The sequence below is a fragment of the Squalius cephalus genome, assembly GCF_949319135.1.
Source record: "Squalius cephalus genome assembly, chromosome: 19".
Taxonomy (NCBI): domain Eukaryota; kingdom Metazoa; phylum Chordata; class Actinopteri; order Cypriniformes; family Leuciscidae; genus Squalius; species Squalius cephalus.
This window is the reverse complement of record NC_137140.1, coordinates 32,556,849-32,574,541: the sequence shown is the minus strand read 5'-3', so window position 1 is coordinate 32,574,541 and position 17,693 is coordinate 32,556,849. Positions and strand designations below refer to the sequence as shown.

Genomic DNA, 17,693 nt, shown 5'->3' with positions numbered 1-17,693 from the left:
ATTTGTCACATAGTCACAAGTACCAGTGAAATGAGCCATCAACCTGTCCATACAAACGTATACAACATGACAATGGGGTAGACAGGACAGGAAGACAGAAGATTAAGAAAACAAAATACAGCATAACATGAGGAGAAAAAAAGGCAACCCCCAGACTATGCTCCTGTAAGGAGTACAATATGGGATATATGGGAAAGAGTCTATATATTTTTGAAGTCCTTCTCAGTATGAGTATTTTTAGAGTATTTTTAGCCTCAGTTGATACAATTGTTCTTGTAAGTTATTGTAGACTTGGTTTCTATACTGCTAACATTTAATGTCACAATGCATTATCTTGTCAACAAATATTTCTGGTTAGGCTAAATGCATTCAGTCACTCTTTCCTGATCAACATTTGATTCTTGGCATGTAGCCTAACCCGACCTCTAGAAGTAAAATATGTAGATAACAGCATATGTTTTTCATTCCAGGAGATGTTTCTTCTTAAACACATGCAGGTCCAGAACACATTTAAAATCCGAAACTTCCTGCTAATCCACATCATCAAAAAACACTTTCATTTTATCATAATACACATTGCACATCCATATTTCTCTTTCAAGCACGTTTCAGTGTCTCACTATGGGGATATCCTATCTCCCGTATTGCCAGATAGCCTGCCTCGAAGTCTCCTGCCAACCACAGCACCGCCGGCTGGACGAGTCATGAGTCATGACTCAAATCCAATGCTCAATACTGCATGTGCTAAAGTTTGAGCTGTAACATCCAGTTTATAGAACCTTGCAAATGTATACGGCAAGGACCAACTCACCGCTTCACAAATATCGCTGGGTGATATGGGCAAAAATATTTATTACGATAATTGTTTTATATCAGTCGCTATCGCTAATTATCACGATAAATGTCAAATCTTTATTTCTTTCAAGTTTAAAGGCAGATTTTTGCTCCTAAGTGAAAGTTGTAGAAACCAGAGCGTTAATTGTGGTTTTAAACTACTCTTTATTGTCAGAACATATCATGACAAACACTTGCCAAACAGGTGAACATTTCACAAATCTGAGGTAGAATCAAGCATTTGTCATTTTTCCCCTGGTCAGAGCCTGACTCCACCCACTGGCAATATTTGAAAAATGCTAGAAAAGTGGGCAGACCCCAGAGGAGATAGAGGGGACGAACCGTGAGCGGGGGGGCGTGCACCTGAGACCTGCTGTCAGCAGGGGGGCAGGGTTTTCTATTATTTTGAAGGTACCCCCGGGCGCCGCCATTGGCTAGCGGACCCCCACCTGCTGTTAGCATCCCATTGACTCCCATTCATTTTGGCATCACTTTGACAGCGAATAACTTCACATCTGAGGCGTTTAAAGACTCCATTTGTCCATTATTTATTTCTAAAGAAACACGAAAATGTATAAAAGGCTTCATTACCTTGTAGCTTCCGTTATGGCCCCGTAGAAGCAGTTTTTGTAAAAATAGGCAAACGATTGTGTCATAACCACGCGACTCTCTGTCGCACAGTAGAGAATTACTGTATGGACAGGAGGAGAAGCTCGCGGGCAATCGGGGGGACGTGGAGGCAAAATGACAAAATAATTCATCAGAATACATAGCAAACGTTTCTCCTGCTCCTACCTCATGGACAGCTCCTACTCACACTCTCCGTCTCTGCAAGTTTCGGAAGGGAATGATTCAGGTTCCTCTTGGCACAGCTACTAGAAGACAGACGGGTTGCTCACGTCACATCTACGTCGTCAAGCTCAGTTTGAGTCTGCGCAGTACGCTCGACCCCCATGAAGTAAGAGTTTCTAATTGACTTCACTTTGTCTCCGTTGAATCCAATGGGGTCGCTGTGTCCATTTCTTTTACTGTCTATGGCTGTCAGACTCTCTAAAATGGAGAGTTTGCTCACAGGGTCGCAAGACAACGTAAAGTACATGCATCTGATGAGTTTTATCGAGTTGATGTCAATAGCGCGCTCTCTATAGGCATTTTCATATTTTGCTGCTATGTGAAAAAATCCAGAAAAATGCGCTGACGCGTTTGTCGACCCCAGAGGATTAACTTTAGCCTAACCATAAATTGTGATTAAAATACATATGATCACTCACATCAAGACGCCGCTGTGGTGGAGTCCATGCAGGAGGAGTGGCGTTTGGCACTGCGTCGCTTTTCAGCGCGAGCTGTGTGGAGAAGCCCATTTCCACCTCTATTGCGTTGGAGAAGCATTCCCGCGTAAAATGCAGGTTTCACACTCACGGTCTTCCAGGCCAAGTGCATGCAACCACTGGCGTCTAATTTCCAAGTCTGCTGGAAAGCTATGTAGTCCAGCAGTGCTGTTACAACCAGATACACTACACCTAGTACCCTCCTGCCCACTGTACAATACAGATAAATCTGCGCTAGCTCGTACCAAGGGCGTGGTGAGCTCGTACCAGGGGAGAGGTGAGCTGGAACCTGCTTACGTCACCTGCCACCGCTTACGTCACTTGCCACCGCAACATCCAATAGGAAAATTCAACTGCAGTAGCCAACGTTCAACCTGAAGAGGGCAGCACTCAGACGTTTTTACACCATATATTGTCAAATTAAAACACTTTATACCCAAATGTCAAAAAAGTTACTCGAATCAAATGAACAGCACTAATAAAGCCCCATTCTTACAGATCATTAACTAAAAAAAGTTGGTTTAGGGTTTAGTTACCCTTTAACATCTTAATAGAAAAAATGTATTTCTTAGTTTCTGCATGTGCTAATGGGGGAAATTGTTTCAAGTCTTGAAAGAGGTTTGTGTTGCCTGACTTTGATGGCACGTATCTTCAGCACAGTTTGCAGTGCAGGCTGCAATATTGATATTACATGTTTTGTCTCGAAACGCATATTTGACACTGAGTTGACAGTAGTATTAGCTTGAGTTAGGATGCAGATTTACTATGTTAAATTTATGTTCATTAACAAAAACAGTAACATCTGTTAAAAAAAAAAATTAACAACCTAATTTTTATTTGGTAAAATGTAATATTCTGACTGTTTGAGTTTTATTAAAATTAACCATTGGTCATCCAGTATCATGCATTTAGGTCATGATAACCACAGATAAAACCAGGCATAGCCTATAGCACCTCACTATCATGGCAAAATGTAACTATGGTTTTTATGGTATTTGTATAAAAACAGTAGCCTAAATACAGTACATTATTAAATACTGTAATTATATTCCATTAGTCCTTTAATACAGTCTACATTAATAATATACAATTCAATATATCCCACATTTCATGGTGCAGTTAATATTACTAGGCTAACGTTACAGTAAATCCATGGTAAATGATGGGAATTTGTAGACAGAAAACTTTCTGACTGTATCGTTGGGCACAGTGTCTTTCCTGTTTTTCAGCACTGTTTCATCTGCCTTTAAACTGGTTTAAATCACTGAGACATTTGTGTTTTTCGCTGAATTCAAGCGCTTCTCGCTGGATCTCATGACCTTGAGCGATCAGAATAAACGCATCTGCTCTAGTGAGCTCGCGCTGCGATTTGGACTTTGAGCCGAGAGGATTAATGGTCCTTGTGGCACGTGGTTCAAATGAGTTTAGTTCCGCTTGTGGAGCAAAAACATTATCGAACATTTATCGAACTCTTGATATCGTTTTATCAAGGAAAAATTATATTGCGCTAATTATCGTTTAAGTTTTATCGCTCAGCCCTAATCGTGACTCCTTTAAAGAGAGCCCACGAAGTTGACATTCCCCTTGTTGAGTGTGCACGTAAACCATGTCAATGAAATCGCCTCCACTATCCAGTGCGACAAATGCTGCTTAGTAATCGTCTTCCCCGTACGTGGTTTCACCCCTGAACCCTCTGGTTCTTTCCGTGTAAATGCGTAAAGTAGCCTACGCACTGGGCAAAACTCATTTAGCTTTTGCTGTTTTGATGAAGCAAAAGGTGGTGGATAGAAAGCTCTTAGCTCAAAAGGAGTGATAGAATTAAATATTTTGGGCATAAATGCAGGATCAGGCTTCAGAACTACCCCTGCATCCCCGGGCATGAACTGCATACAAGCTGAATGCACCGAAAGTGCGTGAATCTCACTTATGCACTTCACCGAAGCCAAGGCTAACATCAGCACCGTCTTAAACAACAATATTTTTAAATCACTCCTATAGTGGCTCAAATGGGGACATTGAGAGAGCATCAAGTACCAGTGCTAGATCCAATGAAGGGGAAAGCGGTTTTTAAACTGACAAAGCACGACGCGCGCCCTTCATGAACCTGCACACTAAAGGATGCTTCCCAACAGTTTTATTATCAAAACCTATGTGACAAGCAGAAATAGTGGCCAAATACACCTTTATGGTTTAAAATGCTTTCCCTTGGTCTATCAAATCCTGTGGAAATGATAGAACAACTGCCACTGAGCACTGAAAAGAAATCTTGTGCTTAGCGTACCAGCGCTCAAACACGCCCCATTTGCATTCATAGAGAGACCTAGTCGATGAAGCTCTAGCATTCTGTATTGTTCTGATGACACTGTCAGACAGACTGGTTGTATTCAAATTTAACCACTCACTGTCCAGGCCCATAGTGCCAAGCATTCTGGGTGGGGATGAAAGATCTCCCCCTCCCAGCATGTACAAGGGAAGTGATCTGAGGCCTCCCTGTTGATTTATATATGCCACAACTGTAGTGTTGTCCGTTCTCACGAGAACATGATGCCCTTTCAGAAAAGTGAGAAAATGCTTTATCGTCAGAAACACAGCCAGCATTTCCAGATAGTTTATGTGAAGATTGGTCAGATGATGACCCCATCTTCCATTCACTATCCTGCCCTTGTGAATGCCGGGACTGTGTGCACTCTCTCCAATTGTTTATTTGTAGCATTCTGGTGCCATCGTGTGGCTGAGTCATGAATGAGTTTGTGGTGTGTACTGCACATGCGTGGGGACTTAGCACTTGGACAGAGTCTGAGTGGCTCATCGCCTCTAAGGGATCGACAGTTCCCCGAGGTGATGTTATAATGTGTTCTGTGAACATGTTTTGCAAAAATTTTTGGGGCATTAAGTTTTGCAACATTCTCTGGGGGTACAGTGGAAACTTTATGGAATATGAAAAGTGCTTGTGACTAGTGGGTGGGTGTGCACCACTGCACCGTGTCTTTTCCTTATAACAATGTCCTCTAGATCAGTGGTTCTCAACTCCAGTCCTCGGGACCCACTGCTCTGCACATTTTGTATGTCTCCCTTATTTAACACACCTGAATCAGATCATCAGCTTGTTAAGAGAGACTCCATGAACTGAACTGAGTGTGTCAGATAAGAGAGACATTCAAAATGTGCAGAGCAACGGGTCCCGAGGACTGGAGTTGAGAACCACTGCTCTAGATACTCTGACCTCGAGTGAGTGGATGATTTGACCAATAGCATGAATAGCATAAAGATTTTAGGTAACACTTTATAATAACTGCACGCTATTAATCATTAGTTAAGCACTAGTAAACTGTTCATTCATCATTTATAAAGCATTCATAGACATTAATAAGCAGTATATAAATACAGCTATAAATGCTTTATTTTTGATTTATAAGCACATCTATAATGTGTTTAATAATTGTATTTTCATAATTGTATTTTCATACTTTGTTAATGATCAATATATAATTTCTAAATGAAGTATTGCATTATTTACAAACCAGTTATTTAGGAGTTGTCAGTGGTTCTTAAGATCACTTAGAAAGTGTAAGTAAATGTAGTAAATGCAGGTAGTTATAAAGCATTTAGTAGTGGTCAGCTAGAGCTCATCTAAAGTGAGGACTATTCATACCTTGTAAAGCATTTACAAATGATATTTAAAGGCTCATATATCCTCACTTTAGATGAGCTCACAAAAATAGTTAACTGACCACTACTAAATGCTTTATAACTACATGAATTAACCCTGAATTACAGTAAAAATACATATTAATAAAGCATTTACTAACACACTAAGTAACTATTACTATATGTCTGAATAATAAGATGTATGAATGTACATTTAAATAGTTTATTAATCATTTACTTACACTTTCTAAGTGATCTAATGAACTTATAAATTATAAATCTTATAAATGAAGAATAAAGCATTTATAGATGCTTTTATATACTGCTTATTAATGTCTATTAATGCTTTATAAATTATGAATTAACTGTTTACTAATGCTTAACTAATGATTAATAGTGTGTGCAGTTATTATAAAGTGTTACCGGATTGGGTAATCTCATTTAGGTTATACTGCACATGACTGTAAATTCTTTGTAAACTAATTTAACTGTTTAATTTTGTTTGATATTATAACAGCATATGTTACTTACATTGTAGTGCAAATTAAGATGCATATTTATGTACATCTTAATCAATCTTAAGGTAAGAACATAGCAGAAAAAAGTTTGATAATTTAAAATATTTATAATAGTTTGATAATAATTTGATGAATTTTAGCTGTTTCAGTTTAAAGACTGTAAATGACTCCAGTACGATTTTATAGAATTTTAAAATTTCTAATAAGGTTTTTTTATTAAGAGAGATTCCAGACTAACATTGGTTTAAATGCATTTATAATTATGCATGATGCTCAAATAATGCTCTATGATTACAGAAGAAGGACTCCTGTTACATGCTGGTTTTATCTCTGACTTCATCATCATGAGATTGTCTCTGGTTTCACAGCTTCTGCTGGTGTTCATATCAGTCCTGGCACTGAGTAAGGTTTTATTTACCTTCAGTTTAATTTTCAGTCTTATCGTGACAATATTAATTAAAAAATAAAAATTATTTCCTTTATTGAATTTTCTTTTTCTGAATTTGAATCATCTCTTTTTCTCTTTAACAGTCAGGGCACAAACAACAACTGCACCAACAACATCTCCATTAATGACATCTGCAACAACGTCATCTCCATTAATAACATCTGCACCAACAACATCTCCATTAATGACATCTGCACCAACAACATCTCCATTAATGACATCTGCAACAACGTCATCCCCATTAATAACATCTGCACCAACAACATCTCCATTAATGACATCTGCACCAACAACATCTCCATTAATGACATCTGCAACAACGTCATCCCCATTAATAACATCTGCACCAACAACATCTCCATTAATGACATCTGCAACAACGTCATCCCCATTAATAACATCTGCACCAACAACATCTCCATTAATGACATCTGCAACAACGTCATCTCCATTAATAACATCTGCAACGACAACATCTGCATCAACATTGGCAGGTAATTATTGACCTTTGAAGTACAACCCCGTTTCCAGAAAAGTAAACTGACAAAAGTACAAAGAAAAGTTTTACAATGTTTTCACTGACCAGCATAGTTGTATTTTGAATGCAACAAATATAAACCAATTTTGATTTTGATGGCTGCAACACACTTCAAAAAAGTTGGGACAGAGACAAAATAAAAGTGAAAAGATGATAGAATATTCAAGTTAAACTCTTTTGAAACTCTTTTGGTATCATGTTTGGATGAAAAAGGAGCTTTCTCCTGTCTTTGCAAGCAAAGATGGGTCATGGCTAATCACTTTGTGCCAAATTCAAAAATCACATTTCTCAATGCAAGTTTGCAAAGAATTTGTCTTTCACCATTTACAATAATTTTGAAAAGATTCAGGGAATCCAGAGAAATCTTAGTCTGTGGCAAGGCAGTTGACCTCTGTTGAATGTGCGTGACCTTTGAGCCGTCAGATGGCTTTGCATGAGAAACCATCATGCTACTGCGTTAAATACAGCCACATGTGCTCAAGATTTTTTTGGAAAACCGTTTTCACTTAATTCAGTCAGACGCTGCATCAAGAACAGCAACTTGAATCTCTGTTATACAAGGAGAAAGCTAAACATAATTCTATGTGGAGATGCCAGCGAGTTATCTGGGCCCGATCTCATCTCAGATGGTCTAGATAGAAGACAGTGGAAATGTGTGCTGCGGTCAAATGAGTTCATGTTTCAGCTTGTTTTTGGGAAAAACAGACATCGAGTTCTCAGTCCCAAAGATGAAAGATGACATCTTTCCTGGGAAGCAAAACAATGCCCGCCCTCATTCTGCACGCGCTACAACAGAGAGGTTTCATATAATACACAGTAGAAGGGATGTATGTGACGGGCTGCCTGCTGGCCAAATCTGTCTCCTGTTGAAAATGTACAGTATGACCCATCATGAAAAGCGAATCAGACAACGACAACCACGGACTGTTGAGGAGATGTCTTATATCAGGCGATGTAGGGTAAAGATTTCACTTGCAAAACTGCAACAATTAGTATCCTCAATTCCCATATTATTACAAATTTTATTAAAAGGAAAGGTTTTAAATGTACAAAATACAATTAAGTTGGTTAGTAAAAACATTGGAAATATTTGTAAAAACTTTGTACATGTGTCAGTTAAATAAAGTTTCAAGAGAACTAACAAATCACAGATTCTTTATTGCATTTTACAAAATGTCCCACACTTTCTGGAAATGGGGTTGAACCAGATCTGTGGTGTGAATAGAACAAACCTGAGAAGAACCTGATATTTTTTTAATAATTTTGAGACTGCAGAAGTCATTAAAAGTTGCTAAAAGAGCTATTTCAATTACTTTTGTTTGATTTGTTCATTGCAAAAAGCTGAAAGTTTGTAAATGTTGCCAATAAACCTGAATTGTAATGGGGGTTGGAAAACTTGGATTACAACTGTATATCTTCATTAAAATGGTGTAATGCACACTGAGTTGTGGAATATCCCACATACCACTTTAATTAAGACAGAGAGATAAAGGAAATAACAGTTATTGAGCAGATTATGTCTGTTTAATATTTGAAAGAATTATCAAGAAAGAGAAAAAGACAGAGATTGTGTGTGGGGTGGGGGGATACATTTTTACAAGGAAAATAAATGTGTGATCTTGTAGGGACATCTTTTGGTCTCTATTAGGAAAACAGCTTATAAATCATACTAAATAATGTTTTTAAAATGTAAAAATAAGTGTATAGGCATAAGTAGCCATGCCATAAGGGTATGAATAGTAATATTTTTTTTCTTTTTTCTTTTCACAGACCCCTGCTATAACTACACTGCGCTGAATGATTCTTGGAGATCCACCAACAATCTGTTTTCCTCTCAACTAATGTGTGACACTGCGGTCAGCTGGCATGGCTGGTACCGTCTCTTCATTCAGGGTCAGAGCGCTCAGATGCCAGACTCATGTGTTGATGTGTATAGATGTGGTACTTTTTCTCCATTGTGGCTGAACGGAGGACATCCAACAGTTGCGGATGGAGTGGTCACTCGAGCTGTCTGCGGAAACTGGACCAATAACTGCTGCTATTTCCAATCCAATCCCATTAAAGTCAAAGCCTGTCCTGGCAATTACTACGTCTATGAGTTTGTGAGCCCAAATACCTGTCATATGGCATACTGCGCAGGTACAGTAAACATAATTTGCATTCATACAGGAATGTATTTTTGTAATGTATTACATCCACGATTACGTTAGACCATCTATCTGGTTTTGACATACTGTGGAGAAAAATACATTAACATGTGCCTTTTGCCAACTTCAATATTATTTTCATGAAGATATTTCATAAAAATACATTTCTAATAACTTTACAAAACTTTGAAGCTATTTATACATTTTTTGTTCATTATGCCAATAATTAATTCTAAATTTACAATAAACTGCCAAGTGTCAGCTTTCAAATGATACAATACTTGTGCTTTTAGTGCAGAGGGTTCATGAACTGTATCTGTTTTACTTTGGGTATGCCATTTCTGGGCATTTTTCAAAAGTGGGGGTGCAGACTAACAGGTTAATAACTAATGATCGTTGCGACGGAAGTGAATCAATCTAAAACTAACTTTAGCTGGACAATAACTTTATTCTAGAGCTGCTATAAAGCCAAAACAATCTCTGTTAATTTAATTTCCTATTATCAATGTAAAGCCGCTTTGGAACAATCTACATTGTTAAAAGGGCTATATAAATAAGATGATTTGACTTGACTTTTGTACTTTTGTAATTTATATTTGTATCTGTTTATTAGTTAAAATTCATTATTTTATTTTTTTGCAGAAGTTAGGAACATTACCATCAATAATGCTACTGTCACTCCAAACACAACTTTGGCAGGTAATGTATATGCTATGGCTTCTATTAACTGCTGAAGTTTTCATGGGATGTATCATGAAAATGTATTATTCAGTATGTGTTTGTGTCTGTAGGTACAGTGAACAGTTTTTAAAATGTGCAGATGCTGAAGCACATGTTCATTAATTAATTTGTCATTTTACTGCATTAACTCCACTTGATGTTTGAATGAATTGTAAGAAATGTAACTGCGTAAAATCTTTACACACCTTTTTTCTATTACTAAGACGAGACAAAGTCATGACACAGACGTCTTTAAATGCTGTCTATATCAAATAGCAATATTATTGACAAAAAAGACGAGACTAAAATAAAGTAAAAAAAAAAAAAAAATGTAGATAAAAGAGATACTGTCTTACAAGCCAGTGTTTTGATACTTTTCATAAAACCTCATGTATTGTGTTTGTATGATTAGTTTATGCATACATTTTAAACAACATGCAAATGAGTATATGTTTATGTTTGGAACTATTTAAAATAATAATAGCACCTAATTATAATTATATTTTAATTACAGTATATGCCGTTGCACAGACAATTTTGAATTAATGGTGCGTTCATGATCAGAAACATCCCAAGCTCAGTAAATTTGCTTATATTTACCAATCGTGCCAGGAGATGTTGTATTTATATTTTTTAAATATTTTTGTATTATAGGCTATGTATATTTTTTTAAGACACTGTTACCTGTAGCACTGTGTTTCTTCAAAAACATTTGCAAGACTATTAATTAAGTGGTTAAATATTTTAAAGTCATATCCACACAAGTCATCCACCAGAGGGCATGAACTCAGTGTTATTCCCTCACTGCACCTGCGCGAAAACAGAAGTTTATCCATTTCATCTGCAGCAAGAAAGTAAACGAAAAGAGGGAGATCTTTAGGTTCTGTAGCTCAAACTAGCTACAAATTACTGTTGCTTACCTCCAGTTCGTGTTGCAAAATGGACTAATCATACATTACCAACGTCTAGCCACCTGCGATGTACCTACACCGTGCCTCTTTTAATAATTTGTTAAACAATGTTTTTGAAATAAAGCTGTTTTTAATTTTCATTGATGACTAATTATTGCAGTGTTCGGAGCTTCGGACATACTATAGACTGTTCATAATTTCAATTATATGCCTATAATTCATTGTAATTGACCAAATGTTTTTGACAATTTTCAATGAGGAGGAGTAAGCTTCTACAGTAGGCTATGTAATCTTTTATTATTCTCACAGCGCGTTATGTGGTGATGCGCTATTAAATTATTGTGTGGCAAATTATATAATATATCATATATAATATATATAATAATTTTAATAGCCTATCAATTTAATAATACGGATTAGATAAAACCCAGTAAAATACAAATAAATAAATACAATATAAAAATGAAAAAACAATAAAAATAAAATACTGATATAAACCAACACAGTCTAAACATAAAATCAAAGCCTAACGGTCCTTACAAAGTAGCAAAGGTCTCATCAAACAAATATGTCTTAAGATGAGTTTTAAACATGGTTACAGAAGTAGAGGATCTGATAAACATTGGTAACCCATTCCACAACTAAGGAGCAGCGACTGAGAAGCACGATCTCCTTTAGTTTTTAAGCGTGACTGAGGAATTTCAAGGAGCAACTGATTTTGGGATCTCAGAGATCTCTGTGAGCAACTAAAATGTATAAGTTCAGAAACATATTTTGGTGCCAGACGCGACAAAATAAAAGCATGAATTACTTTCTCCAGATCATTAAAAAATAGGAAAGATTTAAGTTTAGCGATATTTCACAATTGAAATAAACTATTCTTCACCACTGAATTGATCTGTCTATCAAACTTTAATTTAAGATTTTACATCTTTTAGACACTCAAAAAGTGAATTAACGGATTTATCATCTCCAGCCCAGCTAACAGGGAACGTTCCCAGAACTTTCACTAACGTTCCTTAAAAGTTGTGTAAATGTTAGCACAAAACGTTACTAAAATAATGTTTTCGGAACGTTCATACAACGTTATTAACGTTCTTGTAACGTTGAGTAAAAAACGTTCTTAGAACAACGTTCTTGGAACGTCTTTATGACGTTATTCCTAATTGATGAACGTTCTCATAACGTTTAATAAAAAACGTTCTTAGAACAAGGTTCTTGGAACGTCTTTTTGACGTTATTTCTGATTGATGAACGTTCTTATAACGTTGATAGAAAACGTTCTTAGAACAAGGTTCTTGGAACATCTTTTTGACGTTATTTCTGATTGATGAACGTTCTCATAACGTTGATAGAAAACGTTCTTAGAACAAGGTTCTTGGAACGTCTTTATGGCGTTATTTCTGATTGATGAACGTTCTCATAACGTTGATATAAAACGTTCTTAGAACAAGGTTCTTGGAACATCTTTATGACGTTATTTCTGATTGATGAAAGTTCTCATAACGTTGATATAAAACGTTCTTAGAACAAGGTTCTTGGAACGTCTTTATGGCGTTATTTCTGATTGATGAACGTTCTCATAACGTTGATATAAAACGTTCTTAGAACAAGGTTCTTGGAACGTCTTTATGACGTTATTTCTGATTGATGAACGTTCTCATAACGTTGATAGAAAACGTTCTTAGAACAAGGTTCTTGGAACGTCTTTATGACGTTATTTCTGATTGATGAACGTTCTCATAACGTTGATAGAAAACGTTCTTAGAACAAGGTTCTTGGAACGTCTTTATGACGTTATTTCTGATTGATGAACGTTCTCATAACGTTGATAGAAAACGTTCTTAGAACAAGGTTCTTGGAACGTCTTTATGACGTTATTTCTGATTGATGAACGTTCTCATAACGTTGATAGAAAACGTTATTAGAACAAGGTTCTTGGAACATCTTTATGACGTTATTTCTGATTGATGAACGTTCTCATAACGTTGATAGAAAACGTTCTTAGAACAAGGTTCTTGGAACGTCTTTATGACGTTATTTTGTGATTGATGAAAGTTCTCATAACGTTGATAGAAAACGTTCTTAGAACAAGGTTCTTGGAACGTCTTTATGACGGTATTTCTGATTGATGAAAGTTCTCATAACGTTGATAGTAAACGTTTTTAGAACAACATTCTTGGAACGTCTTTTTGACGTTATTTTGTAATTGATGAAAGTTATCATAACGTTGATAGAAAACATTCTTAGAACAACGTTCTTGGAACGTCTTTTTGACGTTATTTTGTGATTGATGAAAGTTCTCATAACGTTGATAGAAAACGCTCTTAGAACAAGGTTCTTGGAACATCTTTTTGACGTTATTTCTGATTGATGAACGTTCTCATAACGTTGATAGAAAACATTTTTAGAACAACATTCTTAGAACGTCTTTTTGATGTTATTTTGTGATTGATGAAAGTTCTCATAACGTTGATAGAAAATGTTCTTAGAACAACGTTCTTGGAACGTCTTTATGGCGTTATTTGTGATTGATGAAAGTTCTCATAACGTTGATAGAAAACGTTTTTAGAACAACATTCTTGGAACGTCTTTATGACGTTATTTTGTGATTGATGAAAGTTCTCATAACGTTGATAGAAAACGTTCTTAGAACAAAGTTCTTGGAATGTCTTTTTGACGTTATTTTGTGATTGATGAAAGTTCTCATAACGTTGATAGAAAACGTTCTTAGAACAAAGTTCTTGGAACGTCTTTTTGACGTTATTTTGTGATTGATGAAAGTTCTCATAACGTTGATAGAAAACGTTCTTAGAACAAGGTTCTTGGAACGTCTTTATGACATTATTTGTGATTGATGAAAGTTCTCATAACGTTGATAGAAAACGTTCTTAGAACAACGTTCTTGGAACGTCTTTTTGACGTTATTTGTGATTGATGAAAGTTCTCATAACGTTGATAGAAAACGTTCTTAGAACAAGGTTCTTGGAACGTCTTTTTGACGTTATTTCTGATTGAAGAAAGTTCTCATAACGTTGATAGAAAACGTTCTTAGAACAAGGTTCTTGGAACGTCTTTTTGACGTTATTTCTGATTGATGAACGTTCTCATAACATTGATAGTAAACGTTCCTAGAACAAGGTTCTTGGAACGTCTTTATGACGTTATTTTGTGATTGATGAAAGTTCTCATAACGTTGATAGAAAACGTTCTTAGAACAAGGTTCTTGGAACGTCTTTATGACGGTATTTCTGATTGATGAAAGTTCTCATAACGTTGATAGTAAACGTTTTTAGAACAACATTCTTGGAACGTCTTTTTGACGTTATTTTGTAATTGATGAAAGTTATCATAACGTTGATAGAAAACGTTCTTAGAACAACGTTCTTGGAACGTCTTTTTGACGTTATTTTGTGATTGATGAAAGTTCTCATAACGTTGATAGAAAACATTTTTAGAACAACATTCTTGGAACGTCTTTATGACGTTATTTTGTGATTGATGAAAGTTCTCATAACGTTGATAGAAAACGTTCTTAGAACAAAGTTCTTGGAACGTCTTTTTGACGTTATTTTGTGATTGATGAAAGTTGTCATAACGTTGATAGAAAACGCTCTTAGAACAAGGTTCTTGGAACATCTTTTTGACGTTATTTCTGATTGATGAAAGTTCTCATAACGTTGATAGTAAACGTTTTTAGAACAACATTCTTGGAACGTCTTTTTGACGTTATTTTGTAATTGATGAAAGTTATCATAACGTTGATAGAAAACGTTCTTAGAACAACGTTCTTGGAACGTCTTTTTGACGTTATTTTGTGATTGATGAAAGTTCTCATAACGTTGATAGAAAACATTTTTAGAACAACATTCTTGGAACGTCTTTATGACGTTATTTTGTGATTGATGAAAGTTCTCATAACGTTGATAGAAAACGTTCTTAGAACAAAGTTCTTAGAACGTCTTTTTGATGTTATTTTGTGATTGATGAAAGTTCTCATAACGTTGATAGAAAACGTTCTTAGAACAACGTACTTGGAACATCTTTATAACGTTATTTCTGATTGATGAACGTTCTCATAACGTTGATAGAAAATGTTCTTAGAACAAGGTTCTTGGAACGTCTTTATGGCGTTATTTGTGATTGATGAAAGTTCTCATAACGTTGATAGAAAACGTTCTTAGAACAAAGTTCTTGGAATGTCTTTTTGACGTTATTTTGTGATTGATGAAAGTTCTCATAACGTTGATAGAAAACATTTTTAGAACAACATTCTTGGAACGTCTTTATGACGTTATTTTGTGATTGATGAAAGTTCTCATAACGTTGATAGAAAACGTTCTTAGAACAAAGTTCTTGGAACGTCTTTTTGACGTTATTTTGTGATTGATGAAAGTTCTCATAACGTTGATAGAAAACGTTCTTAGAACAAAGTTCTTGGAACGTCTTTTTGACGTTATTTTGTGATTGATGAAAGTTCTCATAACGTTGATAGAAAACGTTCTTAGAACAAGGTTCTTGGAACGTCTTTATGACATTATTTGTGACTGATGAAAGTTCTCATAACGTTGATAGAAAACGTTCTTAGAACAACGTTCTTGGAATGTCTTTATGACGTTATTAGTATTTTCTGAATGTTATATTTAGGCTATCATAAAACGTTCTGGGAACATGTTGTTTGCTTCTTAACAGTTTACAATCACTAGATTTGTATAATATGACTATATATATCCATATAAACATTTTAAACATCACAGTAGTTTATAACACCACCCCAATAAACCAGCACTATATAGCCTATTAATAAATTAATATTAACTAGTGCAAAATGCCTGTGCAAAATCAGTTTTTGTGTGTGTTTTTTTAGTAATTGTTGGTTTGGTGTTTGAGTGCTCATTGTTACAATTACACAGCCAAAGTTTAGTGACATTTTTATTTTGTGTACAGTAGAAAGCAAATACTGATCCTGAAATAATGACATAAAATAAATGTGGAAAATTGAACTACACGATGCAGGGAGCAGACTACACAGTGAACTCAGAGAAAATGCTACGCTTGAGTAAAAACAGTTTGTGAATAGGCTACTACAAATGATGCCCGTGAAAGAGATTGTAAACGCATTGAATAGGATATGTTTTGTTGGTTAATAGCATGCTACTATTACTATTAGTAGTGATAATGTTAAGCACCAGAATGAAATATATTCAGAAGTAAACAGCATAGCTGACTTACAGATTCGGTTAACATGCACAAATGAGTAAGCGTGATGATTCAGGGAGCAGGCTACACGGTGAACTCAGAGAAAACGCTACGCTTGAGCAAACAGTGTGATACTACAAATGATGGCAAACTGCCCGTGCAAAATCGTTTTTTTGTGTGTGTTTTTAATAATTTTTGTTTTGGTGTGTTTGAGTGCTCATTGTTACAATTACACAGCAAAAGTTCAGTGACATTTTTATTTATGCATGGAAGAAAGCACCAAGGAAAATTTAACTACACGATTCAGAGAGCAGGCTACACAGTGAACTCAGAGAAAAGCTGTGAATAAAATACAATATTCAGAAGTAAACAGTGTAGCAGTTGCTGACAGAGTGTTTATGCCAGAATGTTTAAACAATTACCTTCTTTTACTAATATATTTAACAATATCTTTTGTATTTCTAATCCAAACAACGTCAAACTTTACACTGCACTCACTTGTGCCTGTAGCAAAAAACCTGTCAAGTTTGAAAATGTTGTTGTTAACAGACAGACATACAGACACATAGACAGACTGACAGACCTTCCTATAATTTATAGATAGATGTATGGATAGATATGCTATCCACATATGTGAAGCACTGTTAAATATATTGAAATACATTTTGAAAATATATTATTTCAAAAATACATTGAACATACATCTTTTAAATTGTTCCTCATGTTACATCTGTAAATATGTTTACCTGGATATATTTCACAAAATATATTCATGCCTTAGCCTATATCATGTTTAGTTTTTAATAAATGTTTTTGCAATTTTATTTCTACACCACATTAACCATTTATAAAGCTTTTTATAATATTATAGGCTATTACACATTACATTATATTATAGCCTATTATAACCTATGATTTTGTAAACATACACTCGTGCTTCATCATTCTGTTACAGTTTGGTGATGACCACTAGCCTATACACTTAAAAATGTTAACCTCACATTTCAGGATATTTTAAATGATTACCAAATAATTCCCTCCATCAATTCTTCTTTTATGTAAATTCTGCGTGACTTCTAACGTTACGTCTTTTAATTGGCGCGCGCACTCGAGTTACATTTGAACCAGATTTGAACTGAGTTACCATGGAAACGGGCGGGGAGCTCAACTAACTGACGACTAGGGTTGCAAAGGGGCGGAAAATTTCCGGTAAATTTCCGGAAAGTTTCCAGTAAATTTCCATGGGAAGTTAAGCTGGGGAATTTTGGAAATATTCATTACCACGGCAACCGCTTGCGCATCCACTCTGAAAGTAACTGTACACATAAGAGATGGATAGATACATTATTTAAGGTTATTTCTATTCGTTAGAATATTGATATATGAACTTGTTGTCAAGTAA

The 17,693-nt window shown here is 35.6% G+C and overlaps 1 protein-coding gene across 1 annotated transcript in view; it reads left to right on the top strand.

The window, feature by feature from the left end:
- LOC307146505 (uncharacterized protein) overlaps positions 1-17,693 on the top strand; it is a 122,312-nt gene that overhangs the window by 77,990 nt on the left and 26,629 nt on the right. The window contains exons 14-15 of the mRNA XM_079850621.1: positions 9,085-9,453; positions 10,104-10,160. Coding sequence (XP_079706747.1) covers positions 9,085-9,453; positions 10,104-10,160 — 426 coding nt within the window. The remainder of the gene's footprint in view (positions 1-9,084; positions 9,454-10,103; positions 10,161-17,693) is intronic.